The sequence below is a fragment of the Vanellus vanellus genome, assembly GCF_965231255.1.
Source record: "Vanellus vanellus genome assembly, chromosome: 10".
NCBI classification, from domain to species: Eukaryota; Metazoa; Chordata; class Aves; order Charadriiformes; family Charadriidae; genus Vanellus; species Vanellus vanellus.
In genome coordinates this window covers 6,341,678-6,364,071 of record NC_138915.1, presented here as the reverse complement: position 1 = coordinate 6,364,071, position 22,394 = coordinate 6,341,678, and the positions used below count along the sequence as shown (strand labels likewise).

Here is a 22,394-nt window from a genome sequence, read left to right as displayed (position 1 = left end):
AGGGTGAACCATTTGCTGTGATTTTTGAGAAGCCAGGAAGCATAACGAACCAGAACAAGTATTACATACTACTTTGGAAACATAAATGCGTGACCCTTTCTCATTACTCAGGCAAAAACTTGCCAAATCCCAGTCTGCAAGCTTCCAGTGTCCCCAGGTCTGCTGTCGCAGCAAGCGGACACACATACTGCCCACCAACCTCTTCAGACTTGGGGATCAACACCACAAACGCCGTCAGTCCTGAAAGTACACCTAATACCTCTCCCAAGCATCCACAGCTAAAAAGACTGCCTAATGGAGCCAAAATTTGAAATTTTCATCCACTGTTTTCTTGGTGGGACCTCTAACATCTGCAGAATACTATACCTGATTTTATACTTCTTTCTCGTGTTTTTTTTTTTTATGTATACATATATATACACATATGTGTGTGAAATATTAGATATACATAAACATAGAGAAGCATATAAATATAGAATTTGTAGGACCTTAAAATAACTGAAATTGGAAGGAGTTTTGGCAGTGAATAGCACATTCCCATGCTCAAAGGAGGACCAAATTAGATCAGGTTGCCCAGGGCTGTTAATGAAGAGTATCAGAGTCCTTCTCTAGAGCAAAGACTGCTGGCAAGACGGCTACCATGGAACACAGAGTGCTACAAATCATTTGAAAAACATCTCTTAGGTTTTCATGAGACACTGGGTTATGGCCCAACCATAAAACTGGAAATCCAACTTTGTTCCACGAATTTGGAAATCCAACCCACAAATTGATTTTTCACTGTAAAAATATTCCATTTTCCCCATAAGTTCACCAACTGCCTGTTAGTCTGTAACCACCTTTTCCACTAAAAAAAAAAAAAAAAGTCGACTCAAACTGCAAGATACCTCCCCATTAGAGCTTAAGACAGCTAAACAGTTTCACTTTCACCTATTTTGGATTAGGGGTGCATATATTTGCACATTTTCTCTTTTTTTCGAGATCTTTCAAAAATTCACATGTGGTGGACACGTTTTAAGTGACCTTAATAAATTAAGATCTACTATGGAAGCAGCATATTCCTTAATTTCCATTGAACTGCTAAGTAATATTTAGATCAACAAATATACTCTTCAGATTAATCTGGGAACAAGGAAGCGAGAAAGCATGCGCGTGGGCACAAGCTCTTCAGTACTTCCATTCACATCCAATTACACCCAACTGCCAATCTGAAAACAATGAGAACACATGAAAGACAACTTGGCACATCTGTTCCGTTTGATTAGCCAACTGGGGATACGGCTTGTCAGTCAAATAACCCCTCTTCCCCTAAAAAACTCAAGGGGCTTGTCATCAAATGTTCCATCTGATCAAGAAATGGGAGATTAAGCTGCCTTCAAAAAATTCTGACCACTTCTGCTGCCTTCTTTCTTCAAGGGTTCGGTTTACCAAAGGGATTTCAAGAACAGCAGCTCAAACTCAAAGCTCAGCTCTACTGCAGTTTAAGTAATATTAAAACAATTTAACGGAAATAATCGGTTTTGCATATCTTATTTTTGATACAATACAATCACAGTAATTATTTTTCAACTGTCTGACTGATTTCCTTCCAAGACCTTTATTAGTTTTTCTAATATTTCCAGATATTATTTCTTCTACACTGTATTTATACAAGTATATTTCTTCTACACTATATTTTTATAATTACAAAGACCATTACATTCTGTTTCAGCAACTACAAAATGGGGTCATTTTTGGTTTTATATCATCAAGAAGCATCAAAGTAACTCAGCTGAAAGTGGTGGAGTCATTCCAGGTGTGCATCCCCAGAAAACACACTGTGGTATCCAACAGCTTTGTTATTATTTAAATAGACCATTTTTAAAACATATTTTACCCTAAAATGCACATCATGGTTATCAAGGGAAGACGAAAATCTGAGACGTTTGTGTCCCCATAATAAAGTTCCTAAGCTTATAATATGGTATCTACAAAATTTTCCATCTCAAGATTTGATGTAGAGGTCTAAAAGAGGGAACTACCGCCATTGTGCCCGTGCTGCACCAAAGGGAACTAAGTATGAGAAGAATTCCAAAGCACACCAAATCAAAAGACCTCTGTATATTTTCACGAAGTTTAAACAAGTGCTGTGGGTCCCCATGACCTGTCATCAAAATTTATCCAAACTTTGGGAACACAGCTGCTACACAACGAAATAACTCCAGCATTTTAATGGGAGTAGGAGCACTGGAGCTGCTTGGCTACATTTTTCGCAGCTCTAGACTTCTTTCATTTCCTTGCCCTTTCTTAATGAGAGTTGTCATTGTTTTAAAACAATGCGGCTTATTTAGGTATGTAACACATAAACATAATACATAAATTTAGTATATTTAGGTATGTAACACATAAATTTAGGTATATAATACATTAACAAAGTGCCTTATTTAGGTATATAATCCTCTTTTTAGCGGCTATTCTAATCACTGACTGAAAACCGCAGCCTGTGATTTAACCACATCGCATTTTTATCTTGCACACAGACACAGCCATATAATTGATACCTGGGAAATAACAAGTCACTGACTGGTAAGCATTAAAATGCGATTGCTCGCCTTTGAAAATTAGCAGGCAGCCACCTGCTCTTTCTAATACAAATCACAGGTGATGTTGCCTACCCACAACCAAAACCAAATCCCCTACATCATCAAATAAATGCATATGTTTGTCTTGCTAATGTGTATAAAGACGGTTGGGAGGCTGAATACCTAACATGAGATAGCCAGAAGTTGTTAACTCAACAACTTTGTTAGACAAATCCTGAAAAAGGAAATTAGAAAATGAAATAATTTTTTTGGATCCTAACAGACTGGAAAACACAGGAGGAACTACCCACAGTAATAACATTCCCCATAAAAATAGCTTCTGAAGTTTTCCAGCATCTCCCTTTGAGACATTTTATTTGTTGAACAGAAGATGCGCACCAGTAGCTTTCATCACAGCTAACATACCTTGTACTCCGCAGCAGTGGGCAACTGAAAGCCTGTGAGCTCGCCATAATTCTTGGTTCTGTGAAGCTGCTTGATCAATGATGCTTGGGAAGAGTCAAAGTTATGAGCCTCCACAGCAGCTGAGTACTCTAACCCAAAGAATATCAATCAAACCAAAAGGGCACTAACAGATTAGCCGACAGTGGCCCTGCAAACCCTTCCAAGCCCTGAAGGAAAGCTTGCCACAGGCAGCTAAGCAAAGCTCACGTTCTGTATTGCTGGAAATACTTTGTGCCTCCTTATTAAAAAATTCACACAGTTGGAGGTGAACTAATTGAAGTGGTGGAGACAGTGACACAGAAGGCACTTAGAATGTAATTAAGCCATGATCAGAAAAGGGACACATAAGGGAGAAAGCGCTCAAAACAGAGACTCCGGGGAAACACCAGATTCAAGGAAAAATGCATGTATTAAACCATGTGCAAAGACGTTTATATACATTGCCAAAAGAATCTGTGCAGATATCAATTGAAACACTAAGGCCACAGCTAACCAGGAAAAAAGAACTACCCCTTTGTTTTAGATAACCTTCATGTGGTTTAATGCAAACCAGGGAGACGGGGGCTTTGACAGGAGGGAGAGGGCCCCATCCTGCACCACAGCGAGCCCCAGTCACGCCGGCCATCTGAGAACAAGAACGCCACAGGGGCTTTAAGTGTCTCAATTCGTTGGTTTTATTCTATAGAAACACACTTTAGCTCTACTGCTAGTTGTTCTGGAAGGACTGTAGCAGCAACTATTTCATATACCGAAAAGCATAGTTCGCATGTACACTCACTATATTAAGGAAGGGAAAACAAACAAAAAGAGTACAAACACGTAACCATAAACTTCACAGTCTTGACTTAACACATATTCCCTTTGTGATGAACTCTACCGTTCAGAGAGATTTAGTGACGGTCTACAGAACGTAGTGCCTATTTTTCCCTCGGTGTTAAGTATTTTACAAGGGGAAAAAAAATGTATCAGAAAAAAATACAAGCTAATATCCAGGTATGTAAGGAATTGTTTTCAGATTAAAAAAAAAAAAAAAGGAAATGCTTAAATATCCTTTTATACAAAGGTTTCTTCTAGTAGACAGTTTTATGTTTTAAACAGATCTTAAAGCTCTTTTCCATTGTTTTTTCCTAGGAAATTTCTTTCACGCAAGCCTGCTGAGTTCAGAGTCTTCATGAGAAACAGTTCCCCCACAGGGTACAAGTCACATGTGGATTTTGCCTTTTACCACATTATCCGCCATTCGGTATTGTCTCATTTCCCTGCCAGCTGCTGCGCCATTTCCTGAGCGGCACCATCTCGCACTGTGTCCGATATTAGACACACCAGTGATAGAGCAAATGGGAAATAAACAGCACAGCTGATCAGGAGCACTGGCAAAGGATGCAAGCAGCACATCCAGAAGTGGATACGAGTGAAAAACCCCCACAACATTTGTTTGTAGGAGTTATTTGAACCGTCTTGTCAACACCACACACATTCAGAAGAGTATGTACATCCCTCATCGCTGTCCCCTCCCCACATCTCCCTGGTTTACTTAAATTCAAAAGGAGGAATGTATAACGAGCACGGAACGAATGGATGGATGGACACCAGGACAGAAAACAAACCACTGACTGAGAAGCAGCCTGTTGATGCACTGTTACTGAAAAACTTGAGATACCGGCCAGAAAATTTCACAAGTCAGTATTTTCCTGTTTAATACAGTTGTCGTCTTGTTTAGACTAGTTTGCTGCAATTATAACAGGCGGAGTTGTTAAGCATGTTTTGAGGCTAATTTTTACAAAATAATGATACTAACACTGTAAAATTGTGTTGAATGTTGCCAAAGACACCAAGTCAGTAAATACTTGCAAGGAATCTGCTACTGAACTCCAACTACTTCACTGACTGATCTCTCACTGCTGTTACTGCAGCTACTTTTTATTTAGCAGTTTTATTCATTTTAATAATAATAGTTACACAAAAGAAAGAAAATAGCCTTTATGCTTCTTACTTCTCCTTTAGCAGAACTTATTAGCCATTAAAAATGTATTTTATGCATATAATTCTTCTAAAAAGATCACAAAATCAAACTGAAATATAGGTACTTACTAGCAACATTATTCCACTCAATTGACAGTCTAGATAAAGCCATTACCACAGCCAATTTAAAGACTTAGCTTTCTTTTAGTAACTACAATCCTTGAGAAAAACTTGAAAATACAGAAATATAATGTCTGAACGTTCAATTCATCATGATAGATATCTAAATTGGAGCACCAAGTTACAGCAAAGCACCACCTTGTCTATGTCCACCGTGCTGTTACTCCACATTCAGCACGTGGAAAGATGAGTGGCACGTGCCTCTCTCTCCTTTTTCCTAAAACATCAAGCATTGTATAAAGGAAGAGTTTTCTATCCCTCGTCATGGTCATCTGACCCAAATCTGATACCACAGATGATGGAGCATTATTAAAGCATGAGGTACCATAAGCTTCATGCTGCCAAAACAGTGACAGAAATGATTGGTGGTGTGAGAAGTTCGGTTTATTTGAGTGAAGCTGCTCAGGGATGATGATAATTATCTGTGAGATGAATATTCATCACATGGCTGAATTCAAGGCTGAATAATACTTCACTGGAGAGCGGGAATAATATTAGGGAGAAGTTGGCCAAAGCAGACACGGCTCACTTTGTACTGAGGTCTAGCGCAGCTGTGTGACACGCAGATGGGTGCCAGGAATTCATGGGCTGGAGAAACAGCCTGCAGCAGGCAGACCGATCCCCGATGTTAGTTTCTAAACACAAAGCTGAAAATTAGCTAAAAAGCTTTTATATCCCTGAAGGTCTGCTCAGCCCTACTCCAATAAATACATTACTGCTATGATTTCTGCAAGAAGTAAAGAGCACTTAGATACCCAACACCACTCCTTCCTTTGCTCCACAACTCCAAAAGCTTTTCCTGTCAGAGAACATCTTGCTTGCTTAGAGTGATGGAAATTTTCAGAGGCAGCCATTTCAAAAGGTACGGTCTGTCTCTGCCAGTCTCTTTCCTAGTAATACAAGCCTCTGGCTAGCTGAAGTCAACACCTGGCAATCAACCCAAAAGTACAATGGCCACCACAGTAGGACTGAAGCTGGAGAGGTTAACCTTATTTATGAGCTTTTCTCTATTTTTTCTTTTTAAATAGATGTTATCAGACTGAGGAAAAAAAAACAAAACAAAACAAAACAAGAAAATGCTCGCATGCCAGAAATTCTCAAATGTTTTTTAAAAGAAAGCAGACTGGGCTATTTTGAAGGACCTTTCCTTTCATGACCAAAAATGAGTTGAACAGCTACATGGGGTAACAGAGACTTGAGAAGAGAGAGAGGAGTCCGACAGGACAACAAAGGAAAAAGGAAACACTACCTGTATCTTCTGGCTCCAAAACCAGCCCGGAGGGAAGCTATGACAACCCTTAACTGCAAAGCAGCAGTATTTAAGCGAGTAACTAACTAAACCTATCCTGTGGTGAAGGCAGTGGTGAAGGTACACGTGATGTACCACCATCTGTGTGACTGCTCTAAAGTCATACGGAAGGCAGGTGTGATGCAGCCCCCTGACCAGAGCCACCACTGATCTCCTGTCCCTGTGCCATCCCTGGGAAGCAAGCCAAACTTTAATACTCCATAGTACAGTTAAAGTAGTAAAAGTGTGGGGAGGAGCCAAGAGATACTTGAAAAACGTGCATCAATGAGATCTTCAGAAGTCTGATCCAGCAGCTAGGACATAAAAATAGACAAATAAGTCAGTAAATATATTTTTTTAATTGTCTGAAAGCAGATTTGTTTTCTAAGCATAGAATAAAAGCAAACTGTTAGCATCCTTCTCCCCGAACACCTAAACTCTACAGATCAATGGCCAAGAATTAATTGCAAACATTAAGTAATCACTACTACAATATCAGCTTAAACTCCTGTCACCCCTCTAAGCGTAATTCTCACTGATACCAGGAAGAATTGTATCCCTAGAATCAACAGTTTGATTAATGCTTTGAGAATTGGTATGCAAACCAAACCAACCAATAAATCCTACAAATATTTCCTTTCCAAACCCACTAGTTATATACTTCTGACAAAACACTACTCAAGGTTATGTATTGACACATGCTACAATATGCAATTTGTAATGTACTTTTTTGTCGTTAAAGACCAAAAAATTATTTTCTGATTTACAGTAGTGTGACTAGTGAAGTCAAAGGACTGATGGCATATAGAATTAGTATTAAAAACAGACCTGTTTTTTTCATATTGCTATCCATAAGCAGAAATATAAAATTAATTTTCTCCTGTATCTTCGTAGAAAAATTATACAGAAAAGAAATACTCTTAATCCAAAGACCAAAGCAAAATACAAAACTGCAAGTCAGATAGTTTCTCTTAAGGCTAAAAAACCCAAACCCATAAAAAATAATGCATTAATTTATTAAGGAATTTAATAATTGAGAAATGGATTTTTAAGATCAATAAAACCCCGCAAAATACCCTAGCAAAATCGTCAAGCTAAGTTTAAATGTTGAGGAAGCAACAAAAACTGTCAAGCAGCATGTGAAAATATGGTCTTGCATAACGCATTCCTGAATAAAGATGCCTAAGTTCGCATGTTCAGTTCAGTTTGAGCTTTACCTGTACAAGTAGTCTAACGCTGCCAGTTGTGCCCATGCCAACTGGTTAGGTTTCATCCTTTGTCACAGACACAGGGGGAGCGTGTTCTGCCGTTAAACTGCGTTGTGCTCAGTAAGATTATGCAAACAAACACTCCAGTAAATTTATTACTCTCTTGCTCATTTTACTTCTTTCCCTAGAACTCGCCAAATTACTGAATATAGAACTGATGCAGAAAAGTTAGACACACAGGAGGAGAAAAGAAATATATTTAAAGGAACAAAGATGGACTTTCTGTGATGGCAGTCACAGCAGGAGAAGGAGTGCTGTCAGTGCAGACAGGTACTGTGTGTTCATCATTGTTTTTACAAGAGGTAACAGACAAGATGGTCACCCAAGATGTGCCCACATGAATGAAGACTTACCCAGTAAGAACAGGAAATCATTTCTTTTTTTCCTTTCTCAAGTGAAATATATGGATTTTTACATACCGTGACCTTCTCTTCATGAATTCAGTACTTCCTTCCAGAGAGCCAAAGATAAACAAATTTTGTAATCCGCCCACAAGTACACAATGAGAAAAGGAACCACGGAGGGAGGAAATTACCAACACCTTTTCCAAGCAGCACAGCGGAATACCTCTGGCGGTGACTGTGGAAAGGGACCTGGGAGTCCTGGGGGACAACAGGATGCCCACGAGCCAACAATGTGCCCTGGTGGCCAACAAGGCCAATGGCATCCTGGGGTGTATCAAGCAGAGTGTGGCCAGCAGGGCGAGGGAGGTCATCCTCCCCCTCTACTCTGCCCCACTGGGGAGGCCACATCTGGAGCGCTGTGTCCAGTTCTGGGCTCCCCAGTTCAAGAAAGACGGGGATCTGCTGGAGAGGGTCCAGCAAAAGGCTACAAAGATGATGAGGGGATTAGAACATCTCTCCTATGAGGAAAGGCTGAGGCACTTGGGGCTTGTTAGTTTAGAGAAAAGAAGAATGAGGGGGGATCTTATTAATGGTTATAAATCCTTCAAGGGAGGGTGCCAGGGGGGTGGGAACAGTCTTTTTTCAGTGGTGCCCAGTGACAGGACAAGAGGGAACGGGCACAGACTTGAAAATAGGAAGTTCCATCTCAACATGAGGAGGAACTTCTTTCCTTTGAGGGTGGCAGAGCACTGGCACAGGCTGCCCAGGGAGGTGGGGGAGTACCCCACTCTGGAGACATTCAAAACCTGCCTGGACACCGTCCTGTGCAACTGCTGTAGGTGCCCCTGCTCTGGCGGGGGGGTTGGACTGGATGATCTCCAGAGGTCCCTTCCAACCCTGACCATTCTGTGACTTATAGACAATGCTTCTAATATTTATCTGTTTAAACTTGTAGTAACTGACTCCAAATGCAAAGAAGAACCCCCAAGTGGTCCAAAGTCAGCATGCACGTGCACATACTTCTGATTTCTGCATTTCCTTTAATATTCTGCATGCCCATATGTACAATGAAGTCTTGGAAAAAAATTCTGGCAATTCTTCTGCACAGGGTAGGGTGCAACACTACACCTTAGAAGTAATGCAGGTAGAACTTATATTGTACTACATCAATACTGCACACATACCGTCTTGTATTTATACAGACATTTGTAGCAACAGATATGAAAAGTCCCACAGAAACAACAAAAGGAAAACATTATTGAGAAATTTTAAAATTAATTCCTGCCTCCAGCTGAACAGAGTAACTAATTTTATGTAACGCAATATATGATCCTCTGATTTCTACTAAAAATTATTAAGTAACAATCAATTCCTGTAATTTCATTACTAGGAAGGATTAAAAGTATGTCCCAAAATTACATTACAGAAGAACACATAATCACTCTCCTGATATGATTTTTTTAAAAAATAGAAAGTCTTGAATACAGCAGCATAAGTTACAGAATTGTTTTTCTTCAATAGATGGTGAAATAAAGAGACAAGCTTGCAGACATCAGTAATCTCATGCAAGCGTTTGAAAAGAAGGAAAAAGTTTGAGATGTTCAAATTGAATTGAGTGCATATTTGAAGTTGCCCTTTGATCAGAATTAAAAAACTCATCCCCAAGAAATATGCATGTGTGTTACACAGGCCACAAAAAGACATCTGAAAAAAAGAAAAATACACCTTTTTTGCATTAGTGTTAACAGTGTTTCTAGTTATCATGAATGCTTACTTTTATTATTTACCTGTCTCTTGAAAAATATTTAAGCAAATCATGCACGCCTCTTGTGTGACACCAGAAGTACAAAATTCTACAGTTAATCAGTGAAAGCACAAGTGAGCTTCCATTTTTAAGACTTAGGAAAAAACTTATGACTAATAAATTGAATGAATTACGAAAGTAACATACCCATATGTTCTGGTTGAGGTAAAACAGGACCAATTTTGTTCAGTAACTTTGCTTTTTAGCTGGGCCTCTTCTAACTACTGAAATTAGCAGCATATTGTGCAGACAGTGTTCGCTGTCAGAGCGATCAGCCCCATGTCTATAGCGGATGCCCAGGCACGGTATGCGGAGAGGCTCTGCTCATACTCATTGCTATAACCCCCACGGGCAGCCAACTCTGGTTCTTGCCCCGGTGGAGGGTCGGACGCGGAAAAGCCCAGAGGGGTCCCACCTGCGGGGAGGAGCGGACAGGACAGGTGACCCCAAACTGACCGACAGGGTATTCCATCCCATCTGCCTCATGCTCAGTATAAAAGCTGAGGGATCAAAGGGTCAGCTCTCTTTCTGCAATGGCCAACGTCTGAGGAGGACTCTGTCTGTTTGTCTACCTGTGATCATGATTCTGAATCCAGATCCGGAATCCAGTTCCCATCCATCACCGAATGCAGCCTGGGACTGCCCCAGTGCCCCGGTGTCGTGATTGTCATCCTGGGAGCTTGATACAGTTTTGTATATATGTCATTATTTTCTTTTTATTTTCTTATTAGTATTTCATTAAAGTAGTTCAGTTCCTTCTAAACTCATACATCTCTTTTTCCCTCCTCTGCCACTCTCTTTGAAGAAGGGTAGGGGGGAGCATCTCTCAGTCCCATCTAGGGTGCACCACGTCCCCAGTAGCCAGTTTGGCCTAAACCATGACACCATAAATGATCACTCACTATGTTATCTGCAATTACATTTCTATAACTTTTATACATAACAAAATCTATTTCTAGGATACATTTTATTACGTTATGCTCTCAAGAAAATCCTGTGTGAATAATCTTTGCTCTGTAATTTAACATGAAGAGGAAGGCAAGTTTTTATGCGCTTCTAAACACCAACCACTTTCATCCTATTAAAATATTTAGAAGCAAGGGAGCCTGAAGGATTTCTGGCAAATATTTTGCTGCTTATGTTGATGTCCATAAGAAATGTACATCTGTACCAGGAAGCCGAAGTCATCAATATTGGAGCACTGTTAGAAAGCTTAAACAAAACCCTTTGATAAATCATGTAGTTTAAGCACATTGGGCCATTTATTCCCTTACTTAGGTCACTTTTAGATCAATGCATCTTCATTTGTTTGAATGGAAGAAATCTTAAATTATGTATGAATTAGTGAGAGTGTGGCAAATCCAGCGGATAAAGAATTCTCCATTCAGTAGGAGAACTAAAATTCAGATGAATTTAAAAACCAGAGAAAAATAAGAATAGATTCACCTCAGCTTAACTAAAATAAACTTTTGTTAATAAAGTTTTTCAGAACAGTTCATGAATCTGCAATTAATTTTTCTCAATGTTTAAGATTACACTAATTTTTCCTTCTGTGGTAGCCTCCTAACAGCAACCACTACATGTTTTTGTAAAGATTCCGCCCATTTTAGCAGGGCACTTGTATTGCCTTGCTGCTTGTCAAAGAGGAAGCAGGAGCGAGTTCACGTGGTCCCATCACGCATGCTTTGTGATGGTGAGAAATGCCATCTACAGAAAAGTAGAATAACCTTGAGCATCTCTAGGTTTTTTAAGTCAATTCACTCTTCTTTATTATTTGTTTTCTATTATTTTAATTCCCGGAAAAATCCCTTACTAGTAAAGGGATTTAAACAATGGCCGAATCATGAAATGCTGCACCTCCCATCTAGTTTCTTTGCAGGAAAACCCCACGCAGTTGACACTACGCTTCTGTGTCAGGAACGTGCTAACCGCAGGGAGGTCCAGATTCTTCTCCACTCCCAGGTATGCAGGAAGGGTGTTTTGGCATTTCAGTCTCAAAGACAGACTCGTCCCTCTTCCAGGGGCCCCGGGCATGGGCAGCAGCACAACCTGCTGCTGCTACTCTTTAGGTACTAACAGCTTCCTCTACAGCTCGCCAGTGCCCGTGCAGCAGGGTAACAGTCCTGGCTCACGACCGGGATTTTCTTGGCAGTTCAAAAGTCATGTGTGAAGCGAAGCACCTTAAATCGATGAAGTCGGTGGCAACACTGAATCTAACTTTTCAGATACTACCTTTTGCAGTTAGCAGAAAAAAAGACCAGGACTTCTGTGATAGCCTATTTCTGAGCCCAATATTTAAGGCAGTCCAGTTGCTAATGTTTGTTTTTACAGATGCAACTTCTGTAGCACTTATGAATTCCAGTACATTAATGCTGAATAAAGCATAGTTAATCTTTCAAAAATTTTACAAAACTCAACATTTATGTCTCATTAGTCACCATGCTAATATTATCGTTTGAATTCGCTGGCTTCATAATCTCTTGGTGATTTCACAGCAACCGTTTATATTCCAATATGTGACTTTTCCAGGTCCTCTGACTTTTTTTCCAGAGGTTACAGCTGGAAGTGACTCTATCAACTGTACTCAGTATTCACTGAAGGGGAAGGTGGTGAAAGAACCAATCTGCTGATGTTAAACATTACCCGATCCCTTCCATGCTGTTTTTTCCCTCTGAGCTAAAGATACTTCATGCACCTGCAAAGCATTCCTCATTGGTGACAGTCAGCAAGGAACTGATTTTTGAGCAGCTTCCAATAAAACAGAAACTTTGAAAGGAGAACCCGAGACTTTAAATCACATTCACAATTTATTCCACATAAGTACCTATTGAACTAAGTCCAGAAGTATTTCAGCCTCGTTCTCAAAAGAACAACTAATTCAAGCTCTAAATGAGTTAGGCTACACCCAGCCTGCCGCCCATCCAGGCAGGCAGCAAAGTCACCGACTCACTGAGCGACTTCTTGACAGTTCTTTAGTTGGAGAGGCACAAAATCTTCCGACAGATACATAACTGAGAAACCCTGGGAAGAAATGTTATTTTGTTTCAGCATCTGCTCTACAAATGAAGACAAGCAAACCAGATTTCTAGTTCCAGAAAAGAAGACAGGTCATCTTTGTTTCAAGAAGGGTGGCGTGAAAGACACAGCACGAGTACGTACATTAAGACGGCTTGTAGGACAAGGCAGAGCTGTTGACTGCTCCCCCTGCTCCGAAATACTCCCTTCGGCGCTCTGTCTTGATGTTTGTTCGTATCTTGGTTTTAACTTACGACACATCTTCTTGGGCACTTTTAAGTGTTATAGGAAGAGGGTCAATTACTACAGCAAGAACATTTTACAGATATAATTTCAGACTTTGACAAACAGAATTCCGAAACATATTAACTCAAAAGTTTAAGTCTCTGCTGTAGATACTCCATTAGTGTTGGGCACAGGTTACTGTAAGGATTGCTGTACCTCGGCTTCTGTTACACTGGCTGGGCTACTCTCCCCTTCTGATTTTTATTCCTATGATTTCTGGCATTTTACACCGTGGAAAATTGGTGATTCAGAGAAGAGAACGGGAATTAGGATTGTCGTTTGTATTCGTACACTGACAAATGGATTGTTAAGCTTGTGTAACATTTGGAGAATGCTTTTTTTATTCCTTAGAGGAGATTTGTTAGCAGGGGATTGGAAATGCGCTGTGATCTTTCTCTAGTTTATTTCCTTTCTCGGTAGGTTTTTTTTCTTCTTCTCGCTTTTCCCCTCTCTCGGATATTCACTTTTTAAAGAAAAAGAATTACTTATGAGAATGAAACTATTTTTGATCATACAAGGCATTTTTTTGCACTGAAATGATGGCAGATATTACAAGATTGGAAGCAGCATTACGGGAACGGTGACAGCAGGTTACAAGCTTTTGTACCAGTTGTGATCTAGGGAGGGGGCACCGCTTCAGCCTTGTGGGAACAGAGTCTCTTTGCACGTTCAGTTTGCTCATGTATTTTTGATTTGATGAGGGGAAGGAAAAGTATCCCCTCCGTTACATTTCAAATGAAGCCACAAACATACAGTTTCTTCACCCCAGTTATGCCAAGGAGAGAAATTTCCAATTACTTGGCAAATCACGAAAGAATATCCAGAGGGGGTCTGAACCTAAGTGCAGCTTTTCCTTTCCTTTCCTCAGAGTGTGCAGATACTCCCCACGTAGCAGAGGCGGCGGCAGTCCAGGAACCACAGGGAACTCTCATTGCCCTGTTTTTCTCTGGGAGACAGTAACATCGCCGTGATTAGAACACAACTAGCCAAACAAAGCGCAGCACAGCACACCAGGGACCCCTATTTCTGCAAGGGAATACAGGAGGAGACAAGGCACTAAAGCTTTAGGAATGTGAAGTTTTTTACTCTGCCTTACATGCAATTTTTTTTTGGACAACACGAAGCTCATAAACACTCAGACCAGATGGTGTAACATACAGCAGCAGGAGATGGAGCTTATTAGCTGTCGCTTCCGTCCGCTAGTATACAGCCCAGAAATCTGAAGGACCTTTAAATCACCCTCTACTGAAAGATGGGTCTCTTTCGTGAGACAGTGGGAGGGAACTACTGTGTGCCCCTACGCAGACATCACTTGTTTGTTATGCTTCAAGTCCCTGCTCTGCAGCACGCAGGTACAAAACATGCTTAAATTAAGTTCTCTGAAGATATTCTAAAATTAGCAAAACACAGCTGTAGACAACATTAAAAGTCTAAAATGTAAACGTCTGGCATTTGCAAACAAGTGAGAAAGGATTCTAATAATACAAAATACCTCAACAGTTTTGATACAAGCCCTATCTAGTCATAGTATGTTACCAGAAGCCTTCTATGTTATTTTTGTATTTTCTTCTTTATATTACAGAATTTCAAGAAGAGTGCTTGCAAAAATAATTGGTTTCCTTTGTAATCGGCCTGTTCCTACCTTTCTGTTCCAGAACCCAGGAATGCCTAAATTCCACTATGCTCCAACAGCTTTCCACAACTCAATACACAACCCTAAAAAAATTACGCAGCTTAAAGTTTCAAAAAACATAATCCCATCCTTCATTCACCCACAAATCTCATCATAAAGAAAACACTGGGAACAAGAGAAGTAAATACCTACCCAGCTCGGGAGTTCAAAACTACCACGTTTTTAAAAGCCTGCGTAGCAGTAGTTCTTTTAAGGGTGACTTTTTCTTCTCATTTTACATTTTTCCTAGCCCTTTTCAATATTAATAATCTCCTCTCCAGCTGCAAACATAAAAAAATGCATGTTACCATGCCCTGTTTACATGTCAATAAATAGCCATTATAATATGCAGGCTATTATTAATCCGATACTCTTTATCACATGAATAGTACTGGCAAAGGCTCTAAAATATGCAACTATCAGGCAGAGCTACATTGAACTGTTCTACCCTATTCCATCGAGCACCAGGCTAGCGCTGACAGTACTCGAGCTCGACCTTCTTAACATCAACAAGAGTTTGCGGATGCTCCCTCATAAAATTGTTCCCTTCATTAACTGCTCTTTGTGGAAGTTTAAAAGCACAGTGTCCTAAATTCACCCAGACAAGGGCTCCGAATCTCTATCAAAACAATGAAAAATCAGAGCTACTCTGTTGGCATCAGTTTCCTCTGGGAGGGCTCAGCAGACCACAACCTTGTGCTACGCTAGAGTATCATCGTAGCGGTGTACACAACAGATTAAGGGGAGAAGCTCATAAAGATTGTCTTATTTACCTTTGCACATCTTTTAAAAATAAAGTGATTGAAACAAAAAGAACATGCCACATACAGCCCAAATTCAACCCTCCACGGCCCTGGTTCAGGCACAAACCAGAGCTGCTGCCCTGAATGGATTTACATAATTCTGAAATCAGAGGAGAATATGGCTATTATGTAAAAAGCTTTTGCTACTTCACAGATGACAAAAAAACACCATGACATTTTCCTGACAGAACAATTTCCTACCAGTGCTTGTCAGCACGCCTTAAATTTATGTCTACGATGATAAGTAAAACTGGTTTTGACTGGTCATATGATGTTAAGAGTTACATGTATTTAAGTCTTCCTCCCTGGTAAGCTTAAATGTGCTGAATTTAAAGCACAGCAAAACAGACTGCCAGTTTCGGCACCCTACACGTGGCTTTTCCTTTCTAGGGAAAGAAAGTGCTTTTCAGCACGGGAACATTTCTATTTCCTGTGTATCCTCACCATTGCTAGAACGTAACAGAGGGCAGAAAGAAGAGGATGGCAACAGCAGTAAGCCAAAAAAAATAATCAAGGCTGAAACAAAGTGGCCTAAGGCTGAAGAGCACAGCTTTCTCACGTTGGGAGCCAGGCCTCTCCACGAAGCCAAAGGAGTCCAATCCAGGAGGATTTCGGACATTTAGCTGAATCTGTTGACCTGTCGTTCCTGAAGATAATTTTACATACGTTCTCTACCAAACATGTACTATGTTACCAATCTGCAGCTTTTGTCCTACAAAAAAGTTTTCCTAACTTCTTGGGTTAAAAGCAGAGAAGGTCAATTCTTTGTGAAGCACTCTGAAACAGCATTTCCTAGAATACTAGTAACGCCGATCTTGTCACACAGATTTACCAGAAAATATTTGCTGTTGGATGCTCCCGCTAGGAACAACTCCAGTTTGCCTTGCCCATAATGCAGTTCAATATATTTATCTTGCCAGGAAACACACGTTTGTCTAACCAGAAATTTACTGCCGTATGCTCATATTGTTAACGATCAATAAATTTTATCATGCCAATGACTCCATCCCAGATGCTTATCCTATCAGGAATTCATTCCTCTAAACTAGTGTTTTCTACAAATCTATAATTAACCTAAGAGCCATAAAGCTTTTGTGTGCCGCCAGTATTTGCCGAGTACAGCTCCCTGCATCCTCGCTTTGGTGCAAACAGAGAAAACTGTGGAAAGAAACGGTTCTAATGATGTAAACGTGTCACAAATAAACTAGAAGCGCGATCTATGTATGGTACAACTAAGAACTTTTTTCCTCGCAGCCGGGTCCGTCAATGGGTTTCCTATCAAGAACAACATTTCTGACGACTTCTGCCAGTTCTACCCCATCCCTTTCAAGCACAAAACACTGTGTTTACCATTTCTTCCAAGAATGAATTTACTATGTTTGCCAATATCTCCAAACTATACGATACTGGATCTGCCAGGAATTCACTTCGTAAGATGATCTTGCCAGGATGAGATACTGCAGATTTACATATCTCCAGATAAACAGGAGTTTGAACATTCCGGTGACTACGGGACTGCATTTTAAGATGTCCACATTATGCAATTAGCACTGACTCTTCAGCAGTCAATGACACTTTGTCAGGAGAATTTTGTATCTCCTCACATTGAGTTGTTAGGCCAGTAAAACTCAGCTCAGCTTGAAACGGTCTGTGGTATTAGTTGTTAAATCTGGAATTGTCAGGAAACTACAAGTTTCTGATGCAAGTAACTCCAGAGACACAATTTATCTTGCATTGGACCCTCCACGAGGGACATCAGTACTAGACCTCAGGAATAACACCTAGAAATCATTGCTTAACCAGTAGATTAATTCTGTACGTACCATCTGGGGTTTGGGTTTTTGTTGTTGGGTCCCGCCCCCCCCATACCCCTGTCTACCAGACCTGTGAAACCAACCACTACATCATGCCTTTTTGAAGAGTAAGATTTGAGATACTATTGAAGCAGTTAAGTATTCTATATTTGGGTGTTGTTTTTAATCTTTAAAATATTTTTTTTGGTAATCTGCAAGATCGCATGGCCTTTCAAACAAAACTTTGACACAAAAGCCATTTTGCAAAATACTAACAGTTCTATTAAATTCTGTAGGGTGTATTGGAGAAGTCTGAAAATGTTTCCTTTGGGTTCAGGGCATGTAGAGTTCTGGTTTATACAGATTGTCTATATATGCAAACACATAAATACCTACATAATCTCAGATTCCAATTGAAACTTTTCATAGAAATAAATCCTCAATGTTAATAGTATCAATGAAATAGTCAAAATTCACAGAAATTGCTGAGACATATCAGTATTTTGAGCAATAAATGACATTTTCCTCTGAAGCTATTTACTAAATTCAGATGACTGCCCAGTCTAATTTATATAACCTACCATGCTTAAGTAGCCCATATAAATTATTCCAGTTTCCATAAACATGTAAACTGGTGGTTCTTTCCACAAAACTAACTGGATGGATATGGATACCCCTACCCTTGTTCCTGTCATAAGCTTCTCTATATTAATTTTTTTATTCTGAAACAATTTTCTTCTCACATTTCATCATTAGAGCTCGTTTGATTGCAATCTCACCCTTCATCATTATCACTTCATTCATGACTGTTACTACGCGTCTGTTTTCTCATCTATTCTCACACCTTTTGTGGACGAAGTTCATGGACTCTATCCTCCCTGTGCGATCCGTTAATGCATCGCATTAAGTACAGGGCACTACTTCAGTGGTAGCTAAACAGTACTATGTCACTACCTGGGGAAACAACTATGGATGCCCCTTGAGCTTTAGTACGTGGAATTTTTTTGTATGCAATAGTCTTGAGCAGCAGCATGGTACAGTGCTCTCCTTCCAGAACAATCCTCTTTGAAAACGGGTGTTGCGGGGATTTTGTTTTGGGATTTTTATTTTTTTTTTTTGGTGGTGATGGTTGTTGGGGTGGTTTGGTTTGGGTTTTTTGTTTGTTTGTTTGCTTTTTACATGCCAAACATGAGAAAAACTTTGTTAAAGATTCTGATGAGGAATTTTAGGACAGGATGGATTTAAAACAAATTCCATCTACAGTTTTATGGATTTAAGCCAAATTCAGAGTCCAAAACGGAACCTGGTATTGACTGAGCATCTATCAAGAATTATCAAGAACTCTCCAACTCCCAGGCCCCACACCGTGAAAGCTGGTGTCCTTTTGGAAATAACACACTAGAATCGTAATCAAATCAAACTCTGGCCGAAGCCTGAAATTTTACACTCAGCTTTACAAACTTTTTTGCTCTTGTTTCAATTTTGAACTCAGTTTTATATTTCATCTCTCTTTTTCATGCCAGGCCAAACATTTAGATTCAATTTGTGGTACAGGAAAACTGTGTGATTTAAATCGCTAGAAAGATATAGGGATGAATTCCTGGGAAGCCAAACAGATACATTTAGCAGTGCAATTACAAAGTCAGTTATAGCAAACTGAATTTGTCACAGGAGAAAACTATGATTTCTAGTACAACAAGCAAAGTTCAACTTCATCCTTACAAACCAGTACATAATCACATTTTAAAAAACACTTTTATGCTCAGTAACACAATAAAGCAAGTGGTATATATCAAATAATAATATACTGACCTAGACAATTCAGGAAAGAAGGTGCTTAGAGGTAAACAAGTATTTAAGTGCTGCCCTGCATATTGACAAACTACTGTAGAGGCTTAAGTGATTTTCTACAAACATGGACATCAAGCCTCATACTGCAGTTTGAAGCAGTACAACACCGTATTGCTTCCCAGAGGAAAAATACCAATGCTTGTAAAATAGATCTGAAAATTCATACAGTATCTCATAAAAATTAATTTGAATGGGAAAATTTGGGGGCATATATTTCCAATAAAATCATCTTAAAACATGAGTGTAAAATACTTGTCGGTCCACACAAGCATAGATCCGATTCTTAACAGACCAGTCCTGAGTAAGTGAGGTAAGTTCATGCCTGACAACTTCTTGCAGAAACGCACACTAATTTGACCGTTTCTCCAAAATTATGAATGCGATTGCTTTCAGAGGCACTGTTACGGAAGAATAAATTCAACATATGACACACAGGCTGGTTTCTTACGCCTACAATACAGTGATTGCAACCCTTTTATAGGTGTCCAAGCTAGCGATGCTACAGCTAACAGGAATACCGATGGCAGCAAAGCTTTGCAAAGAGGGAGCTCTTCAGAGGCCCAGGTCAACGCAGAGGTTATGCTTTCACAGCCACAGTTATCAGTAATGAGGTACTTGCTTTAAGTAGATCTACAAGTACATTTACATCCTCTCCAGCTACAACAATATAGCCATATCTTAACCAAGCTGCCATAACATGGTGAAGATAAAGTCATTTACGGAGAATCAAACACGGATGTTGAGTTTTCTATATAATATTTTGTTAAAATCTGTATTCATGACTTTTTCTTTCCCGATATCGCAGTTTTGTAACACTTTGGAGGGAATACATGTACATGGATTGAGGCTGTCTCTGGCAGCCAGGTATTATTTCTCCCAGGAATGATAGGTACTTTCACACAACATCAGTATTATGATGAACTTGATTCAGAATATCTGCAGTAAAATTAAAGAGGCTGTAAGAGCTATGTAAGCACAGCTACTTCAATTTTTGCATTAATTTACACATTGCAGAGAAGACAAGGTTTTTTTAGCTTCAAAAAGCCTAATTTTCTGCTTGGAAAAAAAAATAAATTTTAACATTCAGAAAATCTGGGAAGGCTTTTCTGAGTGAGCGGTGAGGGACTGAGTTGCTTTGTGTGTATGTGGGTTTTTTGGTTGTTTTTGTTTTGTTTTGTTTTGTTTCTAATAAGTACCAAAATTTTTAGCTGAGAAGTACTGGCACTCTCTAATGGATAAGTTTAACCATTTCCTTGAAGAGCAGGGAGTGACTGCCCCAGGAACCCTTTAAGAGGACAGGACTCTCGCTGCTTCTGACACACCCTCTGATTTCTAAAAATATTCTCCATGCCCCATCATGAGCTAAAGGCAACAGATAAGACACAAACTGTGGCAAATGCAGCACATGGATTTCCACGAGCAGCAGCGTATCAGGGAATGCTGCAGTAAATTCTGCTTATTTCCTTCCATTGTTTTAGTCTTAGTCTTTAGCTTTTATCTCTAACCAAACAGTTGTTTTTCCTAACCTGAGCTCAACCATCATCAGCTCTCAAATATTTGTCCTAGACTTCTGTCTGTATCACGCAAAAGGCTTAAAAAGGAACTTAACTGTTGGGTTTTTTTCTTACAATACGCTAATTATCTTCAGTTTTTAAATGACTGGGTTATTGATACAAGTAGAAATTTTAAGAGAATTGCTGCATTTGAATTCATTCATAGGCTTTGTAAGGACAAGCAGAGATAGCCCACAACCTCAACGTTGATTGTATACCAAAATGCACACAACATATTCAAAGGTAGTAAATAATTAGTAAACGTTATTAAGAAAAGTAGCTACTACTAAAGAAATCTTTATCTATAGCTACCATGTGATGGCCTCCAGAACATCAGTCAGTCCATCCTGCTAGAAAAGCAATTTTACTTAAAAAAAAAAAAAAAAAACACCTAAATTTCTGATATTATGCTATGGTTAAAAATAGGTAAAAAGTGTGTTGTCACTCCAAGCCTTTGAAAACAAAATGTTTGCTTTTCTGCTGACAACATGATTTCGTTCCATAGTAAGTAATCACACAGTAATAACCATAATAAGTAGATAAAATAAACAATTTACCTTGCGTGGACTGGTCAATGTTTTTTCTTTTTCTGCTATGACTGTTATAATTAAGTCTCAGCTCTTGGCTATATTCATTCAGAGTTTCTCTTGAGTCATAAGATTGCCTTTGCTTTCCTCCATCTTCACTTTCATCTGAAGAACTTGTGTAAGTTAGATCCACTTCATGTTTAACTTTTGACAGCGGCTGGTATGGTTTGCAGTCCATCTGCTCCATCTCTGATTAAATAGGCTCAAAGTCATGAAAACAAGCAACTGGAACTCCTTAAGGAAATAGTCCTGGAAAAAAACCCAACAATAATCCATTTCAGATATCATATATAAATTTAGATGACAAAAGCCCAATTTTATTTTTAGTGTATATAAACCAATTAAATTGTATTAATATCACTATAATCCAGGAAAGACTCTGAAAATGTCTTAATTCACCGTTTTACTTTTTAAAAATAGAATTAAAATAACATCAACTTGAAGAAAAAAAACCAACAAACTAATCTGAAGCACCATCCCCTTAGACTGTAACTGTAACTGTTACTGTAAGAGTAACTGTACCTTATGCACAAAATATGTCACAAAAACTTATACTTGCTATTAAACCTAAGGTGCATCTCTAAATGGATGAATATCCATCTTAAGTGAAAATAACATTTTGAATCTTTTAAAATATGAAGCCCATAAAACAGAAGGTTCACTCTGTTGAAATATTTTGCTGTAAATTAAATTACATTTAATGAAGAATAAGAGACTTCGCATTTTAGAAAACCACCAGACTTTGTAAAAACAAAAATACACCACACTGTTACTCTGTAAGATCATATGATGGTTCGGTAAATGGACATTTTCCTTTTAGATTGTGTGGACATTTCAAGAGGAAGAAGCTTCTACCCTGCAGTACCACCCCATTTTCCCTCTGCATCTCCTGTCTAAACTCATACCAACACGGGGGCTATACTGATCCTCAGGGAAACCTTCCAAACTGCAGCTTGCACTTTT

At 39.3% G+C, this 22,394-nt stretch overlaps 1 protein-coding gene across 2 annotated transcripts in view; it reads right to left on the bottom strand.

Annotated features, from left to right (window-relative positions):
- Positions 1–21,618, bottom strand: part of TENM1 (teneurin transmembrane protein 1) — a gene marked incomplete at both ends in the record, with an annotated part of 259,760 nt that extends 238,142 nt beyond the window's left edge. For both annotated transcript variants that reach the window (XM_082488474.1, XM_082488475.1), the window contains one exon: positions 21,402–21,618. In XM_082488474.1, the coding sequence (XP_082344600.1) occupies positions 21,402–21,618 (217 nt within the window). The remainder of the gene's footprint in view (positions 1–21,401) is intronic.
- Positions 21,619–22,394: the final 776 nt, after the last annotated feature.